This window comes from Leucoraja erinacea, chromosome 18 (assembly GCF_028641065.1).
Source record: "Leucoraja erinacea ecotype New England chromosome 18, Leri_hhj_1, whole genome shotgun sequence".
Classification (NCBI taxonomy): Eukaryota; Metazoa; Chordata; class Chondrichthyes; order Rajiformes; family Rajidae; genus Leucoraja; species Leucoraja erinaceus.
The window spans coordinates 4565130-4580763 of record NC_073394.1 but is presented as its reverse complement, the minus strand read 5'-3'; the positions used below and the strand labels follow the sequence as shown (position 1 = coordinate 4580763).

The window sequence follows — 15634 nt, the reverse complement described above, 5'->3', positions numbered from 1 at the left end:
CCGGGAAAACTCATAGGGAGAACGTACAAACTCAGTACAGACAGCACCCGTAGTCGGGATCGAACCCCAGGTCTCTGGCGCTGTTAAGGCAGCAACTCCACCGTTGCAGCCAAGTGTTTAATTCACACACCTACCGACAATGGAATGACAACATTCTTACTTGTACCAGCATAACTGCTGGCAATATCAATGATTTAGATGAGAACATGCAAGGGATGATTAGTAAGGTTGCAGGTGGCACTAAAGCAGGTGGTATTGTAGAAAAGATAGTTGTCAAAAATTGCAGCCGGATCTTGATGGGTTGGGCAGGTGGGCTGAGGAATGGCTGATAGAGTTTAATACAGATGTATTAAAGTGTCAGGTATTGCATTTTGGAATTATCTACAATTTCTGAATTACATTTATATTCTTCCTACGTATTAGGGCAAAAGCTGTTGATTTCTGATCAAATATTAGTAATCCTATCTCAACCCTTGGATGTTTCCAATCCGTTTTGGTTTCAGGCCGGAAAGGAAACGATATTAGGTAAACATTTGCACAACACACAAGCCAACGTGGAGTGAATTTTAGCTTGGGGTATATTTATAGACACATAGAAATTAGGTGCAAGAGTAGGCCATTCGGCCCTTCGAGCCTGCACCGCCATTCAATATGATCATGGCTGATCATCCAACTCAGTATCCCGTACCTGCCTTCTCTCCATATCCTCTGATCCCCTTGGCCACAAGGGCCACATCTAACTCCCTCTTAAATATAGCCAATGAACTGGCCTCAACTACCCTCTGTGGCAGAGAGTTCCAGAGATTCACCACTCTCTGTGTGAAAAGTTTTTGAATGAACCACTAGAGGGCGACGCTCAAAGGTTCTTTATTATCTCATGTACAGAGGTATAGTGAAACAATCTCCCGGTGGCCCAGCACTTCAACTCACCCCCCCCCCCTCCCATTCCCAATCCGACCTTTCTGTCCTGGGCCTCCTCCATGGCCAGAGTGAGTCCCACCACAAATTTGAGGAGCAGCACCTTGGGCAGTTTACACCCCAGCGGTACGAACATTGACTTCTCCAATTTCAGGTAGTCCCTGCTTTCTCCCTCTTTCCCCTCCCCTTCCCAGCTCCCCCACAGCCCACTGTCTCCGCCTCTTCCTTTCTTCTTTCCAGCCCCCCCCCACATCAGCCTGAAGAAGGGTCTCGACCCGAAACGTCACCTATTCCCTTTGCTCCATAGATGCTGCCTCACCCGCTGAGTTTTCTCCAGCACTTTTGTCTACCTCTGAAATTCCTCAGACTCAGTTCAGGCATCCGACTTGGGCCCCAACCAGGATTTCAGGTACCTGCAGTAGACTCAATCCACCGCTTCTCGCAACTGTTCTCCTTCCATGCCCTAAGTCTGAAGAAGGGCGAGTGGCGGAGGGCAGGGGAAAAAACGGGGTGGATTCAGGGAGTGGGGGGGTTAGCAGATGGAAATGGAATGATGCTGAAGATATGTTGTCGATCAGCAATGGGAATGAGAAGTTATTCTATTGTATTGGGCATCATATCTAGATTAAGTCGAAGAATTTAAGTAGCACCCATCTTTAAGCAGCATATTTAAGATTGCTGTTACTCTTAAGGGCCTGTCCCACTTACGCGACCTTTACAGGCGACTGCTGGCACCCGTGATAGGTCGCCGAAATTTTCCACATGTTGAAAAATCAGCGGTGACCAGAAAGACACTACGAGTCTTTGGAGACCTCTCACGCCCATGTCATTCATAATACTCTTGGTATAAAATATTCATTCAACACAGGTTGTTTGGTCATGTTTGGTCGTGAGAGGTCTCCTATGGTCGTGGCATCTTCTGGTCGCCGCTGAATTTTCAACATGTTGAAAATTTCGGCGACTTATCACGGGTGCCGGCAGTCGCCTGTAAAGGTTGCGTAAGTGGGACAGGCCGTTGAAGAAAGAGAATAATCAATCTTTGCAAGTCACACCTTTTCATTGTTGCGACCACGTCTCATAATGCCTACTTTTATTTGGTATTATACAAAACATTTAAGATATAAACATTATGCATCTATACACTGCATACAAAATCTTTTTTTTTAAAAAGAACAATTCTTTATAAGTTATGAGTCTACAGTTTCCAGTTAAGTCATTAAACGGTTGGCAATGTTTTTAATTAGAATCTAATCAAACTATACGTATAGTCATTCATAATACTCTTGGTATAAAATATTCATTCAACACACATTTTGTACAAAAGAAAAACTGTGTACATATCGCTGAGACTGTCCACTGATTGATGAACAGATTCAACTGTAGATTTAAGTCCCTTGCAAGGAATGTCCATGTCCATTGGCGAAATAATCCGAGGTTAATTAGATCCTTTATTTATTTGTCATTCAGACCTTACGGTCTGAACGAAATGTCGTTCAGTTAAGTTTATGAAACGGTTATTTCTTCCTCGCCGTCTTCCTCTTCGGAGAAGTACGTGTGTTGGTCGGCGGCGAGTTGGTGTGAGATTAGACGGAGGTGTGTGTCAATGCGCTTGTAGTCCGGGGATTGGCATAGGGGTGACTTGGGACTGTCCCTGCACCCCAGCTCCTCCTCGTCTCCCGAATGCAGGCTACAGGGGGAGGACTTCCCAACGTCGCTGAGGTCGGGATTAGGGTTCAACTTTGTGGGCAAAGTCTGTTCGCGGCAACCGCCGGCGGACAACAGTTCTCTCTCCTTCGAGTTTCTCCACTTCATCCTTCTGTTCTGAAACCAAATCTTCACCTGTTCAATGAACCAAGAAAAAAAATATATATATATATGTGTGTGCAGTTATTTCAGGACAGGCGATGTAATCGGACTATACCTTGCCCTATGTGTTGGAAGGAACTGCAGATGCTGGTTTAAAGTCAAGATGGGCGCAGAAAGCTGGAATAACTCAGGATGCTGTCTGTGTGGAGTTTGCACGATCGCCACCGGGTACTCGGGTTTCCTCCCACACTTCATCGAGTGAAAAATACAGACCCTTCCACGTGGTTTCAGGTTAATCTGCCCTCTGAAAATAACCCCTAGTGTCCGGGGAGAGGATGTGGAACTTGGATAATATAGGCCTCGTGAGGACCAGTATTGAGGGTCGACATAAACTGGATGGGCCGAAGGGTCCGTTTCCATGCTGTAATTTTCAGTCGTTCAAGTCATACAGCTGGGGAACAGGCCCATCGGCCACCCGTTCACGCTAGTTCCGTGCTATCCCAATCACCCCCTGCACACTAGGGGCAATTTACAGAGACCACACTCCACCTGCAAACCTGCACGTCTTTGGGGCGCCTGTTCCATACTGTGTCTTTCAATCAATTAAGTCAGGCAACAGGTGAACAGGCCCTTCGGCCCACCGAATCCGCACTGACCCGTTTGCAACTGATCTGTCATGTGATATGGGGGTGGGGGGGGGGGGGGGGGGGGGGGGGGGGGGGGGGGGGGATGAGGTTGAGAGGGAAAGATAGATCAGCCATGATGATTGAATGGCGGAGTTGATTGGATGGACCGAATTCTGCCCGGAGAACTTGGGATCTTGCACCGATTCCTGGGATGTCAGGACTTTCATATGAAGAAAGACTGGATAGACTCGGCTTGTACTCGCTGGAATTTAGAAGATTGAGGGGGGATCTTATAGAAACTTACAAAATTCTTAAGGGGTTGGACAGGCTAGATGCAGGAAGATTGTTCCCGATGTTGGGGAAGTCCAGAACAAGGGGCCACAGTTTAAGGATAAGGGGGAAATCTTTTAGGACCGAGATGAGAAAAATATTTTTCACACGAGAGTGGTGAATCTGTGGAATTCTCTACCACAGAAGGTAGTTGAGGCCACAGTTCATTGTCTATATTTAAGAGGGAGTTAGATGTGCCCCTTGTGGCTAAAGGGATCAGGGGGTATGGAGAGAAGGCAGGTACAGGATACTGAGTTGGATGATCAGCCATGATCATATTGAATGGCGGTGCAGGCTCGAAGGGCCGAATGGCCTACTCCTGCAGCTATTTTCTATGTCTATGTTTCTATGAATCCCATTTTAGATACCGCTCGCCTTATTGCTCGACGAATGTGGATTGTTATTTACCTGAGAGTCTTTCAGTCCCAACTTGGCTGCCAGTTTACGTCGGTCTGGCTTGCTGATGTATTTCTGTTTTTGGAACATCTTCTCCAGCGCTTTCCGCTGGACATCGGAGAAGACGGCTCGGCGGAGCATCCCTCTCCTGGGTTTGCCCCGGGCTGCGAGAGGCCACGAGAAGGTGCCAGGTATGGGGACCACAGAGGAGGAAGCTACAGGGGGAAAAAATAAACAGTGGGGTTACTTAACGTGGAGAAAATGCCCTTGGAAATAGAAACATAGAAACATAGAAATTAGGTGCAGGAGTAGGCCATTCGGTCCTTCGAGCCTGCACCGCCATTCAATATGATCATGGCTGATCATCCAACTCAGTATCCCGTACCTGCCTTCTCTCCATACCCCCTGATCCCCTTAGCCACAAGAGCCACATCTAACTCCCTCTTAAATATAGCCAATGAACTGGCCTCAACTACCCTCTGCGGCAGAGAGTTCCAGAGATTCACCACTTTCTGTGTGAAAAAAAGTTCTTCTCATCTCGGTTTTAAAGGATTTCCCCCTTATCCTTAAGCTGTGACCCCTTGTCCTGGACTTCCCCAACATCGGGAACAATCTTCCTGCATCTAGCCTGTCCAACCCCTTAAGAATTGACGGTGCAGTGGCGGCATTACACAGACACAGACAGTCACCGCGGACACAGCTAATGACTGAAAAAAGGTTTTGAGGAAAATTAATTTCTGGGCACGCTGGACAGGAATGGGTAATCAAATGGAACTCACTCTGGAGAATAAGAACTGGTGAAGAAATGTGTAGGAAGGAAGTGCAGATGCAGGTTTATTTCACCGAAGGTAGACTCAAAATGCTGGAGTAACTCAGCGGGTCAGGGATCATCTCTGGAGAGAAGGTCGAGACCCGAAAGGTCACCCATTCGTTCTTTCCAGAGATGCTGCCTGTCCCGGTGAGTTACTCCAGCATTTTGTGTCTATCTTCGGTATAAACCAGCAGCTGCAGTTCCTTCCTTCACATCGGTATTATATCACGCCTTCCCTTCTTACCAGACTTCAATAGACAATAGACAATAGACAATAGGTGCAGGAGTAGGTCATTTGGCCCTTCGAGCCAGCACCGCCATTCAATGTGATCATGGCTGATCATCCCCAATCAGTACCCCATTCCTGCCTTCTCCCCATATCCCCTGACTCCGCTATTTTTAAGAGCCCTATCTAGCTCTCTCTTGAAAGCATCCAGAGAACCTGCCTCCACCGCCCTCTGAGGCAGAGAATTCCACAGACTCACCACTCTCTGTGAGAAAAAGCGTTTCCTCGTCACCGTTCTAAATGGCTTACTCCTTATTCTTAAATTGTGGCCCCTGGTTCTGGACTTCCCTCTGTCCAATTCGCCTCTACCCCATTGCGGACATTGGACTTGGTCTCTGGAACTGGTGCGCTACAACGCTGAGAACGATATTCTGCACTCCGTGTCTTCCCCTTTGCTCTATCTATTGTACTCGAGTTTGACTTCATTGTGTTTGTTATATCTGATTTGTTTGGTTAGCATGAGCCATATCCCTATAAACCTCCCCTATCCATGCACGCGCCTAACAATGTTTCTTAAACGCTGGGAGTTAAAGTGAAACTTGCAGCGAAGTGCATTTATAAACAGCCGGCGTGGTCACTTGTGTGGCCTTTGAAAAATATATATTTTATAGATATATTTTTTAATGGATAGTTGTCATAGAAATTGCGACCGGGATGGCTGCAACAACATGGGTGGATGAGAAACGACACTTTTTGAACTGGAGTATTGAAGTGATGTGCCTTATCTTCAAAATGTAGGACACGTTTAATGAATGGAAAAGGTTTTGAGGAAAATAACTTTATTGGCACGCGCTGTGTGAAATCAAATAGCAACGGATGATCAATTGGAAATGGACACTTTCCATGGTTTCAGATGGTCTGGTGTCTTTTTATCAAAGTGTTCTCTTTCTGAAGGTGTTAATACCAGACACAAATTCTAATGAAGCGTGAAAGGTAATTGTGTAGTAATGAACTAACAGAAAAAAGACTGAGAACGGGCTGCTAAAGCGATATATTATTGAAACAAAAGCATTTTACACATTCACAATCTGAATAGAACTGCATGCCAAGATCATTGTTCGAATACTGATTATCTTGCCCCCCCCCCCAACATTATCATCAAATGAAGATTTAAAAAGTTATTTAGAAAGCTCCAAACACTGCAAGTTGTTTTTCTGTTGAAACGTTCAGCTTGTGAACGAAGGCAGGAAAGGTGTAACTGTGCCTGGTTGTTTGGACCATAAGGTTAAGCGGTTTCAGACGTGTCAATTAAATAAAGAAGTGTCTCGCCCCGAAACGTCACCTATTCCTTCTCTCCAGAGACGCTTGCTGCCTGTCCCGCTGAGTTACTCCAGCTTTTTGTGTCTATCTTCGGTTTAAACCAGCATCTGCAGTTCCTTCTTACAAGTTAAATGACCAAGTTTGACACAGGCAAGTTGAATCGAAATGTTTTATCGGGAACAAAAGGTGAGTGGGGGAGTGGAGGGGAGGGGGGGTGGGGGGGGGGGGGGGGGGGGGGGGGGGGGGGAGAATTGCCAGTGTAGTAGAAATCGAATATCAGTTTTTTTTAATTAATGCTTTAGAATGTCCACTTTAATAAATAACAGAGTGTGGATTAGCATAGATGATATGAATTAGTTTATTTAAATGGATAATTAATTTATATATTGTAAAAGGATATTCATAGAGAATAAGAATTAGTACAGATTATAATGTCGTTATTTTTCAATGGGTAATTGTTTTAGATATTCTGGGTGGATAGTACACTAAAGATAAGAATTGGTTATTTTTTGTAGATAGCTTTAATTTTTTTTCAATCGGACAAATAACATATTGAGGAAACGTATTAATTCTTTCTAATGGATAATTGGTTTAGAAATCACAATTAAATTGCTAGAGGATGAGTATTAGCTATTATTTTTAATTGGTAATTATGTTAGGAATTCCAATTCGGTGGATAACACTGAGAACAAGAATATTAGTTAATCTATTAAATGGATAATTGTTTTAGAGATTGTATTTAACTCATTGTGCGGATCAGAAACTCTGCACGTTTTGAACATGAGTGTGGAGTGGATAACATGTGTTCGGAAAAAGCATTTCATTGAGGTGAATATAACGGGAAGATATCCAGGAGGGGAGTGGAGGTGGGTGGAGGTGGGGGGGGGTGGGGGAAGAAGATGGGTGGGGGGGTGGAGGTGGGTGGGGGGGTGGAGGGGGGGTGGAAGAAGCTTTGGGAACGGGGAGGGGAGGGGGGATGGAGAGAGGGGAGGGGTGATGCATGGAGGGAGGGAGGGAGGAAGCTTTGGGAAATGGTTGTACTGGTGCTAAAGCTGCGTGTGGTTCCTGGAAATGAAGCGGGCGATTGGTCACGGTTCTCAAAGCTTTGTTAGGAATCAGTGATGGACTGCTGCGGGGCTCTGTGGGAAAACGGCAGCCGTGAAGGGCAGCCAACTGTCCTCCTGAGAATGGACCCGCCTAGAACTTAGTGCGTGACAATTTCTGCTAATTTGTAGATTATGGAATGGGAGCAAAGTGCCATCCATCAGCGCTGGTGCTAAATAGGGCATCAAATAAGCGAGACTGATTTCCAACTGTTGTACTGCTAACCACCTCTGAACTATACTCTCACCCCCGGAACAGGCTGCAAAATATGCGTGAAACTAGAGGCCCACGAGTGCCTGTGTGGTGGCGACGGTGATGGGGAGGAGGGGGGAAGGGGAGGGGGGAAGAAGGGGGGGGAGGGATAGGAGAGGAGGAGGGGAAGAGATGGGGAGGGGGGGGAAGAGGGGGGGGGGAGGGGGGGGGGGGGAGAACAGGGGGGGTAGGAGAGAGGGAGGGGTAGAGAGAGGGGGGGGGGGGAGAGGAGGGGGTTTTGAGGGGAAGAGAGGGGGGCGAAGAAGGGGGGGAGCAGGAGGGGGGGGGGGGGAGGAAGGGGGGGGGGGGGGGGGGGGGTAGTGTGGAGCAAGGTGCTAATAACCCGGAGGAATTTTTTTTTAGTCCCAGGGCGGTGAATCTGTGGAATTCTTTGCCACAGAACGCTGTGGAGGCCAAGTCAGTGGATATTTGTAATATAAAGGCAGATAAATGGATTCTTGATTAGTCCGAGTGTCAGAGGTTATGGGGAGAAGGCAGGATAATGGGTTTAGGAGGGAGAGATAGATCAGCCATGATTGAATGTGTACGAAGAAACTGCAGATGCTGGTTTAAACCGAAGATAGCCCTAAAAAAACTGCAGTAACTCAGCGGGACAGGCAGCATCTGTGGAGAGAAGGAAAAGGTGGCGTTTCTGGTCGTCTGAAGAATGGGCCACGACTCGAAACATCTCCAGAGATGCTGCTTGTCCCGCTGAGTTACTCCAGCTTGTGTGTGTGTGTGTGTGTGTGTGTGTGTGCGTGTGTTCGTCTAGAACAGCGGAGTAGGCTCGACGGCCTCACTCTGCTCCCATCACCCGTGACCTGACTGACTGACCTACCTGGGAAGTACGTGGAGCGGATGAAAGGCTGGAAAGAACCTTCGAAGTAAGGGAAGAAAGCCTTCGGCGAGATCCCCTGGATCAAAGGGTGCGAGGATTCTGTAGGAAAGAGGAAAGAGGAAAAAGAATCTGAGAACTTGCAAAAGTCAACACATGTGCAGGGCCTGTCCCACTGTACAAGCTAATTCAAGAGTTCTCCCGAGTTTCCCCTGATTCGAACTCGGAGAATTACGGTCATAGCCGCTGTTGAAAAGTCTTCACGAGTCTTCACGAGCTTACCGCGTTTCCCGAGTACCTGCCGCTAGCGTTACGAGCCGCTAAGAGACGTCCCGAGCTCCGACCTATCCGCTACGTACATTCTCGTGCTTACCATGAGTTTGATTTTTTTTTTAAAACTCGGGAGAGTTCTTGAATTAGCTCGTACAGTGGGACAGGCCCTTCACACAACCCTTTAACCAGTGACGACGGATAAAGACGAAGAGGCCATTCACCACAAAATGATCACGACCAAAATCGTTTGATAGAAAATTTTAGATAGTCTCATTGCTTTTTAGGTGACCGTATATTTAGATAGACACTAAATGCTGGAGTAACTCAGCGGGACAGGCTGCATCTCAGGAGAGAAGGAATGGGCGACGTTTCGGGTCGTGTCTCCTGAGATGCTGCCCGTCCCGCTGAGTTACTCCAGCATGTTGTGTCTACCTTGGATTTAAACCAGCATCTGCAGTTCTTTCCTACGTCTCTTTAGGCAACCTGGTATTTAAATACGCTAACTTTGGTGTGAAATAATTGCATAGCACATCTCCATAATGGCTTGCTATTGGCTTTGGACAACATATTTTAGAGACCTTTTAGAAAATGGTATATTTTCTTTCGATTGCCATATGTTAATGTGATATATGTTAATATATAGAATGTTAATCTTAAGGGGTTGGACAGGCTAGATGCAGGAAGATTGTTCCCGATGTTGGGGAAGTCCAGAACAAGGGGTCACAGTTTAAGGACAAGGGGGAAATCTTTTAGGACCGAGATGAGGAAAACTTTTTTCACACAGAGAGTGGTGAATCTCTGGAATTCTCTGCCGCAGAAGGTAGTTGAGGCCAATTCATTGGCTATATTTAAGAGGGAGTTAGATGTGGCTAAAGGGATCAGGGGGGTATGGAGAGAAGGCAGGTACAGGATACGGAGTTGGATGATCAGCCATGATCATATTGAATGGCGGTGCAGGCTCGAAGGGCCGAATGGCCTACTCCTGCACCTATTTTCTATGTTTCTATGTTAATATGCCGCGCCCTGATCGCAGTACTTGAGTAACTTAATATAGTACTCGGATAGCTACGAATAGTACTCGAGTAACCTTATGCACAACCCATCAATTAGTTCAATAATGTCGACTAATTCAATACAATAATATTCACCTTAATAATTCGATTAAGGTGAATCGAACATGGAATATACACTAAGGTAATATCAGAAAAAAAAGATGCATTAATTATTTCCTGTGACGCCGTTTTTACTTATTCTATAAACAAATGAGAAAATTATCATAGGTTTAAGAAGGAACTGCAGATGCTGGAAAAATCGAAGGTAGACAAAACGTGCTGGAGGAACTCAGCGGGTGCAGCAGCATCTATAGAGCGAAGGAAGGAGGCAACGTTTCGGGTCGAGACCCTTCTTCAGACCTGCTGTCTTGCTCATTATTATCTTACTTCAGTTTGCAGCTAGTACTTTATGGAGACCTGGTGAATAACGGTAGCATCTGATGGAACTGTTTTACTGACTAGGAAATCTCATCCGTGACCCTCGGACTATCCTTGATCGAACTTTGCTGGTTTTACTTTGCACTAAACGTTATTCACTGATCTACATTGCAAATGGTTCGATTGTAAATGGTTATTGTATTTTCTCTAGACTGGATAGCACGCAACATAAAACGCTTTTCACTGTACCCTCTACAAACTAAACTGCACGAGACACTCACCAGTTCTTGGGGTCGACGAGAGGATGGCGTGCACCCCAAACTTGAGGTAATTGGACTCGTTGGCTGGCGAGATGGAGGAGTGAGAGGCGCATATCCCGCTGGTGACGGGGCTGGCGGTGCGGTGTCGTTCTGTCGTGGCCGGGCTTGGGGCAGTGGCGGCATCGGAGGCTGACGGAGCCACGGAGCGGGGCAGGTAGCTGACAGGCCGGCTGATCTTCAGCAGGTCCTCCACCAAGAAGCTGGCCCCCATGGCGTGCGAGGAGAAGGCAGACTGGAGAGACTGGGGGAGAGTCAGTGTCGGGGTCGGCCTCAGGAGCCCGGGGTACATGGCTGAAGGCGCCATAACACTGGGGAACATCATATCTGCAGCGGCGAGGAAAAGAGAGGAGAGAGGGAGAGAGAGAGAGAGGAAGAAAGAGAGAAGTCCCAATCAATCCTATTCAGCAAAGAGCTTCTTTACCACCTCCCCCCTACTCAGCAAGATCCGACTACCACCTCCAACACGTTTCTACTTTTCTCCGGGCACTTCCTCCTGCCCGGTGCGTTTTATAGTGGTCAGCCTCGCTAAGTCTTTTGAGAGGTGACGGCTCGCAACAATGAAGTTCAACAAAGTTCTCCACACGAGTTCCTTTCACTCGCACTTTCTGGCTCGGCGATTGGCCCATTAGACCAATTTATGATTGGATTAAACTCGATAAGCAAGCAATCACAATGGCGTTTCCACAAAGGAGGTGTCGCCGTTGATTGCGGCTACCGACCGCCTCTTTTGAATACACTGCTGAAGGATTTGGGCTGCTATTGTGTGGGTGCAATGCACACAGGCTAATTAAAAGACAATTTTCCGAGATTCCAATGACATTTTCCTCGTTTGAAAGGAATTATGAAAAGAAAGTACTAAATTTATTTGCTACTCCCGCTGAGCCAACAAACCTGCCCAATACATATTCATATCCTCACGACATAATCTCCTTGTGAAAGGCATCCGTGGACCAGGCAGAGTGAGACATTTAAATAGCAGATTGTTCCCAAATGAGGAAAGTAAATTATATTTAAACAAAAATGCTAATTTTCAATCGAAAGCTTCGCCAATTGCAATATCATAAAACATAATCACCGGATAATCTTGCAAAAAGGGTCCCCAATATCTCAAATGTCGAGAGACTCGTTATTTTTTGTTTATCGAGTTCTATAAGTAATTAAACACCTCATTAGTGAATGAATTGATACGAAACTGAAACACAGAATACAGACAATTCTATTGACACTGAAACGTTGCATATTGGAATAAATCTATGGGTAGGAAGCTCGTAAACTAATCTAGAAAAGTTGTAACCGAACGAAAAAAACAACCCAGTTTTGGCTGAGCTTTTTTTAAAGTGCTAATTCGCAACATATTTCTCGCTTAATGTGCCCCCTGACTGCTTGACGATATTTAAATAACCAGTTAATACGCTTTTAAAAGAAGCGTGCAGTCTTTCTGTGGGAGAACAAAACCTCCCCCGGAATCGATCAAATTGCTCTTTAACGCGATAACAGATGTGAGGAATATTAAGTTGAGTTTGAAGAAAAAGTACTAGTTTGTTCTTAATATGCGTCGGAAAGGAGGCAGCGTCCACGTTATCCCATTAACCGCGGCAACAGCACCCTAACTGTCAGCATCAGCTGGATTTTTTATTTACTCAATACAATGCTTTAAAAAAAAATCGTATTAGCTGGCGTTCAGCAGCTTTACTCCCATTTAAAATAGTTTATTTTCGCCCCCTCTCTCTTTCTCGCTCCCTCTCGCTCCCTCTCTCGCTCCCTCTCTCGCTCCCATTCCCCCTTCTATCTCTCTCGCGTTCTGCCTCGGCTGTATATTATCCTTATGTTCGGCCCCTGCACAAACGGACAAAAGTGCATCGTGCATGTATGTATCCAGCGATGGAACTTGGAAGAGATATTAATTCAGCTTAAAATGGAAAAGGCGTTTTAAAAAAAATAACTAGCAGCGCTCTAACAATGGAAAATCCCGTTATTCTTTTGGACAGGGAAACAGATATTTGCATTTCTGGGGTTTGTTTTTTTTTCTCGTTTCTATAAAAAAACAAAGCACGTTGGCTAAACTTCACTGGAGCACGATGCTGAATAGAGTGCTGGTGGTTTGGGCGATGGAGTTAGTAACTGGAAATATGAGGACCAGGGGCAGTTTTAAATCACTTTTGAAATCGGAACCATTTGCTTTTCGTTCGTGGGAAACGACATTTGGAATATAGGCGGATTTATGCTGGGGGGGTGGGGGGGGGGGGGGGGGGGGGGGGGGGGGGGGGGTGGACTCACTCAACAAATTATCTCGTAATAACTTGTGTAGGAAAGAACTGCAGATGCTGGTTTAAACTGAAGGTAGACACAAAGCGCTGGAGTAACTCCGCGGGACTGGCAGCATGAGTACAGGAGAGAATGAGTAGGTGACGTTTCGGGTCGAGACCCTTCTTCAGTTCTCCAGAGATGCTGACAGACCCGCTGAGTTACTCCAGCTTTTTTTTTTTTGTATGTCTATCTTCGGTTTAAACCAGCACCTGCAGTTCCTTCTTACACATAATATCGAACACACTGAGCAAACCTGATGTATCTGCTTTCAGTGTGTGCTGAGCCAAGTGCAACTTTCACCACCAAATTATCGAGCATGGAATGTTGTAAACATACTATTATTATTATTATTATTATTATTATTATTATTACTCCACTGTTATTATTGGATATTACTCTACTAATAACAACAATAGTAATAATGAAGTGCTAGTTAATTTAGTTTGCACACAGCGCGGTATCAGGCCCTTCGGCCCACCAAATCCGTGCCGACCAGCTATCCCTGTACGCTAGCACTATCCAACACACTAGAGGCGATTTACAATTCATACTGCAGCCAATGCTGGAATCAAACATGAACGTCTTTCGATTCTGATCACGTTGATCGAAGCCAGCATTTAAAGCCATCGCAGATACATTTATGTAATTGTGAGTGATTCGCCTCTTGGAGATTTTATAAGGGCAATACAGATGTCACTCAGTTAGAAAAAGGACAGCGATCAGTAACAGCGGTTGTGTATGTGAATGCATATCCTAGACAGAGCAGCGCACCGGACCTCATAGTTACTGGAAACGCACACATTTCACATAAGTGGAGCAAGTCTTAAGTCGACAGAAGGAACTGCTGATGTCGATTTACCAACCAAAAAAGCCACAAAGTGCTGGAGTAACTCAGCGGGTCGGGCAGTATCTCCGGATAACATGGACAGGTGAGGTTTCGGGTCTTTAGACTGATATTAAGAGTTTTAAGGTTTGGGTGAGTGATATGAGCGAGAAGTAAATAATTTCGAGATATGTCACCGATCCATGTTCTCCAGAGATGCTGCCCGACCCGCCGAGTCACTCCAGTACTTTGTATATGTCTTGCTCAGCCTCGGTCGACTGATAGGCACAAAGGGCTGGAATAACTCAGCGGGTCAGGCAGCATCTCTGGCGAGAAGTTGCCCTTCCTCAAATGGAAAGATAGAGACGGAGGCGGGAGAGAGACTGGAGACGAGAAAAGACTGCTGCTGTGTGTGTGGCAAGATATTCCCCACTGATTTGACAACAAGTCCAAGAATTGGTTACTTCCAAAGAAAATCGCCAACGTTCAATGAGTCTAGGGGAACGAAAAGCAGTTTTAAAATAAGGAACGGAACAAATGAGATTCATAGGGCTAACCCTGAAATGACCACGCAACTGGCAGCGCCTTCTTATCAGTGGGACGAAGGAGATTTTCTGTTCGTGAGCAGGGCGAAAGAGCGAGAGAGGCAAAAGCGACATCGACTCCTTCTGGTGGTAAAACGTGTGGACAGACAGACGCAGAGAAAGTTGGGGCAACTCAGCGGGACAGGCGGCATCCCATGGAGAGAAGGAATGGGTGACGCTTCGGGTCGAGACCCTTCTCCAGACTTGAGAGTCTGGGGGAGAGAGAAACGAGAGGTGTAGATATGTCAAAAGGTAACGGCGATGAAGGAAACAGGCCATTGTTAGCTGCTGGCTAGCTGGGTGGGTGCTGCGGTGCTGGCTAGAAGGGCCGAATGGCCTCCTCCTGCACCTATTTTCTATTTTCTATGTGGTAGCAAGTCTGGGTGAAAACGTGTCTGTTGAATCGGGGGAGGGGGGGGGGGGGGGCTCACAGAGCGGGGGGGAGCAACGAGAAAGGATGTCTGTCTGAAGCTGGTCACAAGATCAAACCTCCTTGTCCCATCTTGTCCGATCATTTGGTTTCCCAGTGATTATTAGTTATGGTGGTGGGGTTGATTGACTCCACACTATGACCTTAATAAATTGGCCAGTTGTTCCACTGTGTGAGGGAGCGAGTGCCGGCGGCTCCTTTTGCACTAAATCAGGGCAGCGACATGAACTGTGAGCTTGGGTCGGGCCCACGCTGAGACCACACGTGGACGAGGAAGGCTCACAAGTCGGGGTCCACGCCGCGCTCTTGACACAATCTAACCCCCCCCCCCCCCCCCCTCATTCTCTAAATGGGAAGGGGGGGGGGAGAGAGAGAGAGACCAAACAAGCATTCAAAGCAAAATAAAACATAAGCATCGATGCAATTTGACAGATTTATCTTCGACAGATTTTTGAAGGCTGCCTTTAGAAGCATGTGGACGCTGATGAGGTCTGTGACTAATGTTCTTTGACCCCTACTCGTCCTTTTTGTTCACCCTGCCATTCATGTTAGGGCTGGTTATCTCCATTTTATATATATATATAAATAAATAAAAGAAAAGTTACCCCCGTTTTCTGTGTAGGGCTGAGCAGAGATTGTGTTTTTTTTCGCCATCCCTCTCTCTAAGAATTGGAGAGTTTACGGCAGAGACGTTTTCTTTAAAAATTCAGGCCGTTTTGGGGGGGGGGGGGGGGGGTGGATTTAATCCCCCCATGAAGGAGTCTAGCAGGTCGGCGCATGGTCTTATTTCCATACGAGTTAAACTTAAGCGCCGCCTAATTCACCTAACCCACTTGGGTATAA

General features: G+C 46.3%; 1 protein-coding gene across 1 annotated transcript; it reads right to left on the bottom strand.

Annotated features, from left to right (window-relative positions):
• Nucleotides 1-1971: 1971 nt before the first annotated feature.
• dbx1a (developing brain homeobox 1a) lies at nt 1972-12255 on the bottom strand. The gene is made up of 4 exons (XM_055649180.1): nt 10609-12255; nt 8628-8726; nt 4089-4291; nt 1972-2757 (listed from the first exon to the last, which is right to left on the bottom strand). The coding sequence occupies exons 1-4, from the start codon at nt 10967-10969 to the stop codon at nt 2422-2424; spliced, it is 999 nt and encodes a 332-aa protein (XP_055505155.1). The 5' UTR covers nt 10970-12255; the 3' UTR covers nt 1972-2421.
• Nucleotides 12256-15634: the final 3379 nt, after the last annotated feature.

Coding starts and splice junctions, on each gene's coding strand:
- dbx1a (XM_055649180.1), bottom strand. CDS start 10,969: ATGATGTTCCCCAGTGTTATGGCGCCTTCAGCCATGTACCCCGGGCTC. Junction 4,292..8,627: donor CCGCTCCACGTACTTCCCAG/GTAGGTCAGTCA, acceptor TTCCCCCTGTAG/CTTCCTCCTCTGTGGTCCCC. Junction 2,758..4,088: donor TGGGACTGAAAGACTCTCAG/GTAAATAACAAT, acceptor TTCATTGAACAG/GTGAAGATTTGGTTTCAGAA.